The sequence below is a fragment of the Phyllostomus hastatus genome, unplaced genomic scaffold (assembly GCF_019186645.2).
Source record: "Phyllostomus hastatus isolate PE091 unplaced genomic scaffold, TTU_PhHast_1.1 phas_scaffold_755, whole genome shotgun sequence".
NCBI classification, from domain to species: domain Eukaryota; kingdom Metazoa; phylum Chordata; class Mammalia; order Chiroptera; family Phyllostomidae; genus Phyllostomus; species Phyllostomus hastatus.
The window spans coordinates 8,922,133-8,937,040 of record NW_025334039.1 but is presented as its reverse complement, the minus strand read 5'-3'; the positions used below and the strand labels follow the sequence as shown (position 1 = coordinate 8,937,040).

Here is a 14,908-nt window from a genome sequence, read left to right as displayed (position 1 = left end):
TTTACCTACCTCTGCCTATTCTGTTGTTTAAGTCCACTACTGCAGTTTTCTGACTTATCAAGAAATACCCATTGATTTCATAATATCCTTATTATTTATGCTATCAGTCTCCTCTTAGGCTTGGGTCTAGATTTTTATTGCCCATCATTCGGTTGCTCCTTAGCACATTTTCTTGGCTCTTAGGTTCTCTCCTTATCTTGGGTGAAAGCTGATTCCTTCTTTATGTTAGGAGATGGAGTAGGTATTTGTTCTTACCCCCTGTTGCTCATCCAGATCATTACTTGCTTCTTTTTACTGGAGCAAGTCACCCAACTGCGTTTAAATTATATTCATGGTTATAAACCTTGGCAGTTTTATTGGGTTTATTTAGTGGATGTGTAACCATTGCATTGGGGCTTGTTGGGTGCAATAAGGAAACAACTGTACTCTTTTCCCTCATTGCCTGTTAAAAACTCTTCTCTGGGACTGATTCTTTGACTGACCTTGTACAGGTTCAGCATTGCCAGGTCACTTCAAATTTCTTAAAAAGTTTCATTTCACCCAGGCAGCTCAGTTGGTTAGAGCGTTGCCACAATATGCCAAGATTGTGGGTTCCACCCGTCAGGGCACATACAAGAAGCAACCAGTGAGTGCATAAATAAGTGGAACAACAAATTGATGTATCTATCTCTTCCTCTCTCTCTCTCTCCCTTCCTCTTTCTCTAAAATCAGTAAATTTATAAAAATTTCATTTCAATGATTAAAATGTCAAGTCCTATTTAGTACTCCAAACTTTATGTATGAAGTTCTACCCTTCCTCAGTTGAGCCTCAGGCTTTGGAAACCTGTAGGGGAAGAGGTGGTTCAGATGGGTGTTGCTGGCGTTCTCCAGCTGTTTCCTGTTGCAAACAACGCTGCCGTGAAGGTCCTTGTGGCAGAAGAACAGTTTAGAAGTTGAGCATTGAGGCTCGGGTTTTGAAATTCCATCTCTGCTTAATTAGTTGTGTAACAGTAGACAAATTACTCAACCTTTCTATACCTCAGTTTCCTCATCTGCAAAGTGGGGGATAACAATAGTGTCTGCTTGATAGTCTGCTGTGAGGATTAAATGTAGATTAATGTGTAGAACTATTAGCAGAGTGCTCAAAAAATATGTCATGTCAGAAGTACATCTTTGTGCATATATACAAATAATTCTTTTGGATGATTAAGTTTTTAAAATAATGATTTCTTTTTGTATTTAATTATTTCTTTTTTTAAAAAGATTTTATTTATTTTCAGAGAGAGGGGAAAGGAGGGAGAAAGAGAGGGAGAGAAACATCAATGTGTGGTTGCCTCTTGTGTGTCCCTTACTGGGTACCTGGCCCACAACCCAGGCATGTGCCCTGTCTGGGAATCAAACTGGTGACCTTTCAGTTCACAGGCCGGCACTCAATCTACTGAGCCACACTAGCGAGGGCAGTACTTAATTATTTTTGAATATTGGTAAATAAATTGCCTTTGGTATAATATAACTCATTTATCTTTGTATCTGTTTTTTGCTTTTTCTTATACTTTTGTGATCACATAATATAAATCTTTATGATTAATGCCACTGGTATTATCTAATGTTGCTGTCCACCACATTTTATACATAGGGGCCCCTCTTACATTTTTATCTATCTATGAGGAGCTGATTTAATAGTCTATGAAGGCTTAAGATTTTTGACTCCTGATACAGTGCTTGTTAGGTCAGAGCCTAATATGTGTAAGGTGCTCTCAGATCCCTATCGCTAAGAAGTCTCTTATAACCCTTTGCAGTTAACATAGCAAATTTACATATTTGATACCATTAATTTTTCAGAGTAACTCTAAAATAGGTAGGGTAAACAGTCATATTTCAGTATAATAAGTGAGACTGAGGCTGAGTGCTTTGCCAAAGATTGCACAGCTAGTAAGTAGTAGAGGCAGACTTGAACCTCACTTCTTACTTTAAGTCTCTGGGCATGAACCATAATGAGAGAGTTACATGTTTCTAGACATTATGGGTCACAGTCAGGGGTGATTTTGCCCCCTCCCCTAGCTGACATTGGCCATGTCTGGAGACACTTTTGGTTGGCATAACCAGAGGTGGGGAATACTCCTGGAATCTAGTGGGTAGAAGCCAGGGAGGCTGTTAGATATCCTACAGTGCACAGGAGAGTCTCTCACAGCAATGAGTTATCTAGGCCGGAATGTCCAGAGTGCTTAGGTGGAGAAACTGTGCTGTAAGTGATGATTGATGACATAGGGCAAAGATTATGAAGTTTTGTTTGGTAAGATTTTTACTAATAAAAACCATATTTACTCCAAACTTCAATGTCTTCGATTCAGGCTATAAAGCTCAGTAATACCCTACAAGTAAAAAAAAATTTTTTTCAAGATTTTATTTATTATTTTTAGAGAGGAGGGAGGGAGAAAGAAAGAGAGGGAGGGAAACATCAATGTGTGAGAGGTACATTAATTGGCTGCTTCTCATATGCCCCCATTTGGGGGCCTGGCCTGCAACCCAGGCATGTGCCCTGACTGGGAATTGACCTGGTGACTTTTGGTTTGCAGGCTGGCACTCAGTCCACTGAGCCACACCAGCCAGGGCATAAAATTTATGCCCTTAATCAAAAGAAGTTGAAGATATGATGAGATTGAAGATTAAAACAGATCTGCTGCTTATTAGTAAAATCTTTGAAAGCAGGATTCCTGTTCAGAGGCCTTGAGTTTATTGTTTTTTTCCTCACCAGATTGTTTCCCAGGGGGTGTGCATTGGATTTCGGTTGGTAAGCAAGACAAATCTGGGCTTCTGATGAAACTGCAGAACCTTTGTACACGGTTGGATCAGGATGAGAGTTTCTCCCAGAGGCTTCCACTTAATATTGAAGAGGCTAAAGACCGTCTCCGCATTCTGATGCTGCGCAAACACCCCAGGTACGGATGGTCGAATTTAGTTGGCGTATGAAGTCCCAATGAGCCCTAACTACTACTTGAGAGCATCATACCCTTTTCTCACTGCTCAGTAGAGGGTGTAAGAACAAACCATTGCATTTCTGCTGTTCTCTCTCGTATTAAAAAAAAAAGTGGCTTCCACTGGCCTAAAACTGCTGCTCTTCTCCTTGCCTCCTACCTACCACATCATCTTTTATATGCCATTGTAGGCTCTTAAGAAATATTTCTTAAATAGGTGAGTGGTCTTTGCTGGAAAATGCAAGCTGTTACCTTGAATCCATTGTTTCTAATGGATTAACATTGAATAAGAGATTAAATGTAGGCAACTCGTAAAAGACAGTCAGGAAGGCTTTTTAATTTAATGGGTTTCTTCTATTGTATTGTCTTAGTTTTGGGGTATACATGTAACTCTTCTATTTGCATGTACTTTGAGTTTGTTTTATTTGTTTATTTCATTAATTCATTCAACAAATACTGATATAATTATGTTCCAGGCACTGTTACCAGCTGTTTCACAATTTCCACTAAGCCAGCAGGGAGATAGCAGCCTAGTTGCTGCTTGTGTTAAGGGTATAATCGTGGATTCAGTCAGTACTTTGATTTCTACGATCTAGCGGCCATCGTCTTTACTTGCTCATTTAGGCAGCATTGGGTGTTGGGATTGGGTTGGTGCTGCAAGCACAATGCTGAATAAAGCGTTCCTTGGGAGTGTGACAGTAAATTGGGCAAGAATTAGATGATGGCACTGCAGGCCTGATGACAGGGATTCATATCAGAATACTGAGTGAGAGGAATACTTTTTGGGAAAAGCCTCCTTTGGATGACTGTGGTGAGTGCTCACTATAGAGGGAAGCTCCCTTTTCTCTCGTGTTTTTGTCCTCCGAACCCCTTCATCATCCCCCCTTCCCTGGGTGTAGTCACTGGTATCCGTTTTCCTGGGGGAAATAGAATCGAGACCACTAACCATTCTCTTTTTTCTTGCTCAGTAACTTCCCCCTAATCCTACTTCCTTCTTTGCAAAATAAAAGCGATTTCTGTTTAGGAAAATATTGTAATCACTCTCAGGTGTATCAGACCTTGGCTTATAAGGCCAGTCATATTTGGTTTGTACTTTTGCAGTTTTTCAAACTGTGTATGTGCCTAGAGTATTTTTTGGTCATGTTCAGAAGTAGTAGTGTGGCATTAGGTGAAAACACTAGTGTGTAATTATACTGTCAGGTTTTAGTTGTATTTTTTTTCTCATTTGTTCTGGTGAGTTTTAAAAAGTTTTTGAAGTGACCAGTCAGGAATTGGCACAGAGATTTTTTTTTCATTTTTTATAAACTGATTTCTTTTTTTTTTTTTAAGATTTTATTTATTTATTTTTAGAGAGAGAAGGGAGGGAGAGGGGGAGAGAGAGAGGAGAGAGAGAGAGGGAAACATCAATGTGCGGTTGCTGGGGGTTATGGCCTGCAACCCAGGAATGTACCCTGGCTGGGAATCGAACCTGGGACACTTTGGTTCCCAGCCCGTGCTCAATCCACTGAGCTACGCCAGCCAGGGTATAAACTGATTTCTTGGATGGAAAACACCCCATGAGTGTATCGAATGAAAAGTAATCTTGCCAGTGAATTCTGTTAGGTCAGAACATACGACATTGCCAGTTTTGTAGGTAAATATGGTTAAAAATCATCACTGTTCTATGATTCATTGTAATGCTAACCTAAGCCCAGTTCTCATTTGGTTTTGGTGCTTAATGACTGAATTGGAACAAAGTCTCATTACATAGATAGGCTCCAGGTAGCTGATTTCTGATACTTCCAGCCCTCTTTTTATAGGTCCTTTAACTTTAATATCAGGTGGGAGTTATGCTTATGTTTTTCCTTTTTTTGGATCAATATACAAGGGTGGGCAAAAGTAGGTTTACAGCCGTGAGTATGCGACAACTGTAAACCTACTTTTGCTTACCCCTGTATTGTGAAATGGATATAGCAAAGAAAAGAGGAAATTTAAAAAACAATGGTGGCATTCTCTTTTTAAATTTTTTTAAAGGAAGCTTAAAATAAATGTCATTAATGACTCAATACAGTTCTTTTAATTAGGTCTCTGTTGATCTTGGATGATGTTTGGGATCCTTGGGTGTTAAAAGCTTTTGACAATCAATGTCAGATTCTTCTTACAACCAGAGACAAGAGTGTTACAGATTCAGTAATGGGTAAGGATTATTAATTTACTTGTTAGTACCTTTATGTTTTAATTCAGTTACATTTAAGTATGTGGCATATTGAATTACTTAATATATCTTATGATTTTGCAGGTCTTAAATATGTGGTTGCTGTGGAGAGTGGCTTAGGAAAAGAAAAAGGACTTGAAATTTTATCCCTTTTTGTTAATAAGAAGAAATCAGATTTGCCAGAACAAGCTCATAGTATTATAAAAGAATGTAAAGGTATAGTTATTTATTTTGTGTGTGAGGGGGTTATAGAGATGTTACTTTATCCTGTTGTAAATTAAGTTAATGAATATGACATTTTAGCACATGAATATCTAAAAACTTTGCTAGAATATTTAGTATGTTAAGTTTTTCTCTAATACCCTAAATATATAATAATATTTTGGTATTCACTCATTAAGATAATATTAAATGGATACCAACACCATGTTAACATGAAGACGTGACCTCTGCTGTCCTCAAGAATAAAAGATGTAGTGAGAGTTTTAAATTTTTTTGGTTGGGATTCTATAAAAATAATATTCTAATTTGATAAGTAAAATCTGGTTTTGTCTTAATTTGCATTTTTTTATTAGTGAAGGTAAACTTTTTACTTATTTAATTTTTGCATTTTGAGACATTATCCTTGACTCACTTCCCTTTTGTGGTACAAGTATCTTTAATTGACTTTTAGGTACTCTATTGGAACTATTAGCCGTTTTTCTTTTTTTTTTTTCAAATATTTCCCCCCAGTTTTTTATCTGCTTTTAAATTTCATATGTAGTCTTTGAAATACAGCAATTTAAACTTTGATGCAGTTTAGACTACATAAGATTATGCAGTTAAGATGAGCACTTAAGATTACTTTTTTCATTGTTGTTAATGTATGGAAATACTTTCTTTTTTTTCCTTTCTGCTATCAAGTAGATACTTGGTTTTGAGTTAATTGTCTTTTAAAAAAATCTTAAACTTAGAAAAAATGCTTACTGTATTTTTCAGACTATAAGATGCACCCCTCCCCCACATTTGGGACGAATAATGGTTGTTGATGTTGCTGTTGAGTTCTGTTTACATTTACATTGGTGAAATATTGTGTTATTTATGTTATTAAATATTTTACTATATTTTTTGCTTCAAAATTTTTTTTCCTATTTTCCTCCTCTAAAACCTAGGTGTGTCTTACGGTCTGAAAAATACGGTAATTTGTATTCATTATAAAGCTGATGCGTATCCATTCTATAAATAAAAAATATAAACTACTCATAATCTGATAATTGCTAGGATCATGAGAGTATTTCTTCCAGTCTTTTAGGACATATAAAACTTTGGAAAAATACTGAGATTATAATGTGGTATAAATAATTTGAAATCTTGTCCTTGTCATACAAATCTTGAACATTTCCCCATGCCATTAAATATCTTTTGAAAAAAAATTTACCAATGGCATAATATTGTGATATACAGTAATCCAGTCATTTCTGTGATTGTTTAAAAATTTTCATTTAAATAATTCTGTGATGAATACCCTTAAATGAAATATTTCTTCTTTTTTTTTAAATTTTATTTTAATTATTGTTCAAATACAATTTTCTATCTTTTACTTCCATCCCAGCCCACCCACCCAGCCCTCTCCACAATATTTCTTATTTCTAATGATTTCCTTAAGATAAATATTTTAAGGCTTTGGGAACCATGCAGCAATAAATTGATTCTTAACTTAGTGGTCATTCCGAAATGTGACAATGTTCACACATTGACTTTGTTTGGTTTTTCAGGTTCTCCTCTTGTGGTGTCTTTAATTGGTGCTCTTTTACGTGACTTTCCCGACCGCTGGGAGTACTACCTCAGGCAGCTTCAGAATAAGCAGTTCAAGAGGATAAGGAAGTCTTCGTCTTATGATTATGAGGCCCTGGATGAGGCCATGTCTATAAGTGTCGACATGCTCAGAGAAGATATCAAAGGGTATTACACAGATCTCTCCATCTTTCAGAAGGATGTTAAGGTGCCTACAAAGGTAACAAGGACCAAGAATCCTCATCCCTGGGTATTTATGGCATCCAACCTTTAATAAAGTACCAAGAATATTGTTACAGAGGATTTGGGGAAGATAAGACCTGTGTGACTGGGGTGGTGGGATGGAAGGTCCCACTGCTCTCAGTCTCCATCAGGGGCTTGGTGTTGAACTGGGGACGGGTTACCTATTTCTCAGTGACCCTAGTGAAGCCAGGAAGCATCCGACTTCTTTCTCTCTTTCTCTCTTCTATCTTGGGAAATGATTGAGCTCCTTCTTATGAAATAGAGGTTCTTATTCAGGGCTTCGAGATATGATTTTTTGGTGTGTAGTTAACACCTTGTCTGAAGTCCTGGTCAGTGTACTTCTGTGGCACATTAAATGTTTAAAATGATTCCTAGGTGTTATGTGTTCTCTGGGACATGGAAACTGAAGAAGTTGAAGACATACTGCAGGAGTTTGTTAATAAGTCTCTCTTATTCTGTGATCGGAATGGAAAATCATTTTGGTATTATTTGCATGATCTTCAAGTAGATTTCCTTACAGAGAAGAACCGCACCCAGCTTCAGGTACTTATACCTCTGTACATTCTCTCTCTTTTTTTTATAAAACTCTTTATTTTGAAATTAATTTTAGACACAGAAAAGTTGCAAAATAGTACAGTTTCTGTGCCTGTACCTTTCACTCAGCTTCCCCCAGTGTCAACAGCATACAAAACTGCAATGTGACGAGTCTACAGACTTTGACATTTGCCACCTTTCCCACTGGTGTCCTTTTTGTGGTCCAGATCCAATTCAGGATTTCATATTGCATATACTTGTCATGTTTCCTTAGTTTCCTCAACTCTGTGAAAATTCCTCAGCTTTTATGATCTCTCATGGTCACTTTTGAGGAGTCCTAGCTGGTTATTTTGTACAGTGTCCCTTAGTTTGGGTTTACCTGATATCTTTCTTCTGACTAGATCAAGATTATACATTTTTCGCAAGAATACCACAGAAATAATGTTTTGCTCTTCTCGGTGCATCATATCAGGGTGTTGATATATCTTATATTATCAGTGATGTTACCATTGATCACTTGGCTGAAGTGATATCTAGCATTGTCTTTACTGTAAAGTTGCTATTTTTTCCTTTTGTAATTAATAAGTATGTTGTGGGGAGATTATATGTACATTCTTAAACAGCTTTGGAAGCTGGAGCTACTGTAATGTTTAGGTTATGAAATTGTTCCTCTCCTCTGAAGTGTATCATTTGGGTTTCAGGATCTACATAAGAAGATAATCACTCAGTTCCAGAGATATCACCAGCCACATACTCTCTCATTAGATCAGGAGGACTGCATGTACTGGTACAATTATCTGGCCTATCACATGGCCAGTGCCAATATGCACAAAGTAAGATGACTGTTTAAAAATTAGCTTGTTTTATCTCACTTTTATTTAGTTCTGTTTAGAAATTTTTAGTAGGAAAAATAGAATTATAGCCTATGTATTTTTGTTACTGTTTTTACCTGCAGTGATTTAAAAAGGTACCTTAGTAACTGCAATAAATGAACCACCTGAAGATTAACTCTGTTCTTACCAGTAGCTTTTCTTTATAGGCGGTGTGAGTTTGTTTTTGAGTTTAGAGAGGAAACGGAGGGTGGGAAAGTCTATTCATTCATTCAGCAAATATTTATTGAGTGCTTGTTATGTACTGGCATTGTCATTCATTATGAGGATATGCAGCTATAGCCATGAAGTCCCTCCTGTCATTGAGCTTACGTTTTATGGGGAATACTGACAGTGGACAAATAAATTTACACTATGCCAGGGGGTAGAAGTGCTCAGAAGAAGAAAAAAGCATGGAAGGAGAAAGAAAGTGATGTATGGGAGTAGAATCATGATTTGCTGGTGTATTTGATAGGCATTACAAGAGAAGAGTCAAAGATGACTTCAGGCTTGTGCAGTGGGAGGATTAGAGTTGCTATGTCTGTGGTAGAACAAGTATTTTTTTGGGACGGAGAGAAGGTTAGGAACTCATTTTGAGTATATTAAGTCTGATATACATATTAAAACGTTTAACTGGAAATATTGAGCATTTAGTTGGACATATAAATCTAGATTTCTGGAGATTAGGGACTAAAGATAACATTTGGGAATTATTAGTAGGTAGATGATATTTGAAATCATAACTACCAACTACTAGAAATGTTAAAATTTTGGAAAACCATATGTACTTTGAATAATTTTTCTATACTTAGGTACATTATTTCTTGGCTACAAAAATGGCGTTGTAGCCTGTTTAATAATATACTTCATGTTTAATACTCTATACTGGAGTGAAGGTATTCCAAAAATATCAGTGCCCTAATTTATTTAAACTGTAATTGTTGAATATTTAGGTGGTTTTCAGTCTTTTTGACCTTATGATGCTGCTGATTTCTTGGTTATCTTTGCACCTATATTATTTCCTTTGAAAATTCCTTGAAGTGGAATTAATGGGTCCATGCATTAAAAAAAAATAGAAAAAAAACTTTTGATATGTATGATAGTGTGGTAGGATTCAGTTTCTTCTCACTTTTTAAGTCTTTTTTTCCCCTGATGATTAAAGATAGTGATTTATTTTCATTGGAAAAATTTAGAAAAACTAAAATAAGGAAATGAAGATCACAATTAGCAACAGCTAATGCTTTTGTGGATACTTTTCTAGATCATTTTGTTGCTCCTATATACACGCTTGTCCTCTGAAACCAAAATGGGATCATGATGCCATTGAAATAGTTTTATATCTTGTTTTTTTTCCATTTAATGGTATTTCATGGTCTTCTTTTTATGTCAGTTTATATAGAGCAACATAACTTTTAAAGCTGCGTACTATTTCATTGTGTAGCTACATTATGATTAACCAGTTGGTTATGAATAGTTAGATTGCTTAAATACACTCATCTGGTTATTTTCTTAGGACAGATATTTACAAGTATAATTTCTGGGTCAAATGGTTGGAATTTTGGGTACAGTTGGAATTTTAATACAGATTGTAAAACTGTCCTCCAGAAGGGCTGCTTTGATTTACATCACTACCAATATGAGAGTGTTCATTTCCTCTGATTCTAGCCAATATCCTTATCATTTCTTTTATTCTTTAAAAGTCTGATGTTAGCCCTGGCTGGCGTAGCTCAGTGGATTGAGCTCAGGCTGCGAACCAAAGTGTTGCAGGTTCGATTCCCAGTCAGGGTACATGCCTAGGTTGCAGGCCATGGCCCTCAGCAACCGCACATTGATATTTCTATTTCTCTCTCTCTGTCTCCCTCCCTTCCCTCTCTAAAAAGAAATAAATAAAATCTTTAAAAAAAAAGTCTTATGTTAAAAAATAGTAAATCTTACTGTTTCACTTTGATTACTGGTGAGGTTTTTGACTATTTGTACTTTTTATTTTGTGAATTGGTTCTCATCCACTGCCTTTACCTATTTTTATATTGGGGTATATGTCTTCCTATTTTTAAAGGAATTTTTAATAAAAATGAATAGTGAGCATTATTCATTTTTATTATATTAAAATTAATATTATCATCTCTCATACCTGTTATAAAATTTTTTCCTGGTTTCTTTTTTGCCTTAAATTTTATTTAGATTGTTTTCTACTATATTGAAGAGTTGAGTTTTTATGTTGTTTAATGCACCACTATTTTTCTTTCTTTTGTTTGTCTTTAAAGATTGTATTTATTTTTAGAGAGAGGAGAAGGAAGAGAGAAAGAGAGGGAGAGAAAAATGGATGTGTGAGAGATACATTGATTGGTTGCCTCTTGTAGCTGGGGACCTGGCAAGCAACCCAGGCATGTGCTCTGACTGGGAATCAAACCAGCGACCTTTCGGTTTTCAGGCTGGCACTCAACCCAGTGAGCCACACCAGCCAGGGCTATTTTTCTTTTCGGTATTTTGCTTTGGTGTCATGTTTACAAACATTTCCTTCACCTCAGGCTTACAGAAATACCTTAACTCCTAGAATTTTTTGAAGTTATCGATTTTATACTTAAGTCTTTAATCCAACTAAAATTTACTTTGAGCTAAGGTGTGAGGTCCATTTTATGTTGCTTTGGAACTATTTATATGTTCCTTTCTGTCCTTCAATTTGAGGTATCTGCTAAGTTTCTCTCAGCAGTGATGGTAGACTTAATATATTTTGATCTCTTTAACACTCCTGATCTTATTTATTATTTATTTTAAAAAGGAGCTTCGTGCTTTAATGTTTTCCCTGGATTGGATTACAGCAAAAACGGAGCTCGTAGGCCCTGCTCATCTGATTCATGAGTTTGTGGAATACCGGCATATACTGGATGAAAAGGTATATATTCATCTGAAAAATAAGTCCTGCAAGGACATGCTTTTTTGACATTTATTTCTAGGTTTAATAGTGGGAACAAGCAGAAGGGGTGAAGAGAGATGATTTTCTCATTTTGACCTTTGATTATTTTAATTACTTCATTTCCTAGCCTATTGGGAATGTTTATAGGATTGAAGTTTGAAAGTTGAAGTAAAGTGTTCAAATATTTTTTTTAAAAGAATGTGTTAATAAAGTAATACTTTGATAATGAGATTTTTATCCTATCTTTAAAGTTTGAAGAGGGTCACTCTATATTTGTTACCTAAATGGTTGGTTATTCAATGTTAGTGCATACAGAGAATATCTCATTTAAGCCTTTAAAGTAGCAAGATCACAGAAAGAGAAAAATGTCAGATCTTGGCTCTGATTATATTTCTAAGAGATTTCAGTTTGTTCATAGGATTGTGCAGTCTGTGAGAATTTCCAGGAGTTTTTATCTTTAAACGGACATCTTCTTGGACGACAACCATTTCCTAATATTGTACAGCTGGGTCTCTGTGAACCGGAAACTTCAGAAGTGTATCAGCAAGCTAAGCTGCAGGCCAAGCAGGAGGTCGATAATGGAATGCTTTACCTGGAGTGGATGTAAGTAGGTTAGGAGAGACCAAAGGGAGCACTGTTCTAACTGTATCATTATTTTTTCAGGTAGTGAATAAGTTCACTCTGGGAAGATTTAGCTGCAGTTCTTTGGAAAAGGCTGGAACTTTTAATAAGCATTCTTACTTATCAAAAAGTTTTAGAGAAGTAAGCATGGGAGAAATATACACGTTCTAAGAGTCCACAGAAAATAGATGATTGCCTATATGGCATTTTGACTAGTCATTCTAAATATTGACACCAAATGCTTTACTTACTGTAATACAGCAAGTAGTGAAGAGTGTGGTGTGGCCTTTGAAGCCACAAACCTGTATTTCAAACTCAGTTCTGAAACCTAACAGTTTTGTAATTTTGAACAAGTTACAGGTTCCTTTCATTTCTCATACATAAAATAGAGATAACAGTCCTTTGAGGTAAGTACTGTTTTTGTGAAGGTTAAATGAGATATTGGATATAAAGCAATTAGCACTATGTCTTGCACATGGCCCTCATTAAACTTCCCCTGAATTCTGATTCTTCTAACTCCTAAAAGAGGCCATTTAGTTTTGCTTTTACCTTAATCTTACCAATTACTAAAAGGAAAGCTAAGCTACCATCTTTTTAATGCCTGTTATATACAATAGGCTGACATGTTATTCATTTTATCTTCAAAATAACCTTGTAAGGTAAATATTATTTGCCCTGTTTTACACATGAGAAAATTGACACATGAGAAAAGTGAGGCACAGAGAGGTTGGCACCTGATTAAGCTCATGTAGCTCACTGAGAGGGATTTAAACCCTGGGTCAGTGTAGCTTTATTTCCCACGCTCTTTCTACATGCTATGGTACCTTTTGTTTTTCTTTTCTCCTCCCACACCCCCTGTGCTACTTTTTATTTTTTTTTAAGATTTTATTTATTTTAGGAGAGAGGCAAAGGGAGGGAGAAAAAGAGGGAGAGAAAAACGTCAATGTACAAGAGATACGTCCCTCCATTTGCCTCTTGCAATCCCCTGATTGGGTACCTGGCCTGCAACCCAGGCATGTGCCCTGGCTGGGAATCAAACCAGTGACATTTTGGTTCATAGACCAGTGCTCAATCCACTGATCCACACCAGCCAGGGCCCCCAGGCTACTCTTACAGCTGGAAATAATAAGTGAGAATGGGTGTCTTTTCACAAGTATAATTATATCTGAATTGAGCTTTAGGTTGATGTCAGTAATCTCTAAAGCTTTGCCTCTCCCTTTTGAAATAAGTCAGGTTGCTATGGCTGATTCCCCTTATTTAGTTTACTTCACCAAACGTTTGAATTTCTCTAATGTGCTAAATAAGCATTATTACTAAGTGCTAAGGCTCCTTTTTGATCAATCCCTCTACCCTTCCCTTTTTAAAAGAATATTTATTTATTTTTAGAGAGAGGGAAAGGGAGGGAGAAAGAGAGGAAGAGAAACATCGATGTGAGAGAGGGACATTGATTAGTTGCCTCTTGTACAGGTCCCAAGCAGGACCAAACCCGCCATCCAAGTATGTTCTGACCCAGAATCAAACCAGTGACCTTTTGCTTTGCGGGATGAAACCCAACCAAACTGAACCATACTGGTCAGGGTTAGGAAAGAGTTTCTTGTAAAACTTTTATTTAAAGTTAAAATTTAATTATTTTATTTTATTTTTATTTTTAAATAATCCATGTTCCTGATTTTTAAAAAATCAGTCAATATTAGAGGAATGTAAAGTGAAATGTTGAAGACTACTCAGCTTACCTCACCTTCCCACTTCCCAGAGTTAACCACTCTCAAACACTTTCTGGGGAAGAGGTTTTACTTTCCCTGGAAGCAGCCCCCTCACTCATTGAGGCTAGGTTAGATCTACCTATATTCTAGAATACTTGTTTACCAGTGTGATAGCATTGTCTCCATTTATGGTGATTGTCTGTTTACTGGCTTGTGTCCCATAATAATCCATGCGTTCTGAAGTATAGACTTGTGTGGAGGTTAAAATAACAGGTTGGCTCTAGGCTGCCTGGGCTCGAATCTCACTTCTGGTATTTATTAGTTGTGTGTAACTAGGGAAAGTTACTCAGTTTCCCTCACCGAATAGTACTTTTTCATCACATTGTTGTGAGGATTAAATGAGATTGTGTGTGTATATAGACATGCACACGTGTAATGTGCCTAGAACAGTACCTAGATCATAGGAAGTGCTCAATCAGTATTAGTTGTTGTTATTAAGAATGGCATTTTGCATACTGCCTGGTCCATATAGTTAGTATTCTCTAGAAATTTGTGGAAGATTGACTGAATTCATGTTTTAATTAGTGGCTGGAATATAATTTTAATACTTGATTTGATAATAAATGGGCAAAGTTTTATAAGTTATTGTTTATTATTTTTATGTTTTATGCTGTTAATTTTTTTCCATTCTATCACAACTTCATTTCAATCCGAGATTGTCTTTCATAGAATAGTCATTCATAGCTGTATTTTTTTAATTGGGTTTGACCAAGTCATGTTCAAAGAATGCTTTTTTCCCAGACCTGGAAAGCCTTTTTTTTTTTTTTAGAAAGGTTTAGGTTGGTATGAGCTTAATTTAACCAAGTTTCAACTTTGAAAGAAATTATGTTTTCATGAATTAATTTGTCATTTAATACATTTTGGGCATCTACTAAGTGCCCATCATGAATAGGTCACTCTCTCAGTTTTACTTGGGGAATTGAGTAGATAGGTCCAGGGGAAAGAAAGAGTAGTTTCTTAATCTAATTCTCTCACCTTTGCTAGTAACTTAACTTGTTCTTCTTCCAGGCTCTTATCACTCTAGGTCTTATATTATAGTTCTT

The 14,908-nt window shown here is 36.2% G+C and overlaps 1 protein-coding gene across 4 annotated transcripts in view; it reads left to right on the top strand.

Annotated features, from left to right (window-relative positions):
* The window catches only part of APAF1 (apoptotic peptidase activating factor 1), a 68,259-nt gene that overhangs the window by 10,679 nt on the left and 42,672 nt on the right, over positions 1-14,908 (top strand). For all 4 annotated transcript variants that reach the window (XM_045826651.1, XM_045826648.1, XM_045826650.1 and 1 more), the window contains exons 5-12: positions 2,735-2,918; positions 5,018-5,130; positions 5,233-5,364; positions 6,903-7,141; positions 7,540-7,707; positions 8,400-8,531; positions 11,347-11,460; positions 11,900-12,084. In XM_045826651.1, the coding sequence (XP_045682607.1) occupies positions 2,735-2,918; positions 5,018-5,130; positions 5,233-5,364; positions 6,903-7,141; positions 7,540-7,707; positions 8,400-8,531; positions 11,347-11,460; positions 11,900-12,084 (1,267 nt within the window). The remainder of the gene's footprint in view (positions 1-2,734; positions 2,919-5,017; positions 5,131-5,232; positions 5,365-6,902; positions 7,142-7,539; positions 7,708-8,399; positions 8,532-11,346; positions 11,461-11,899; positions 12,085-14,908) is intronic.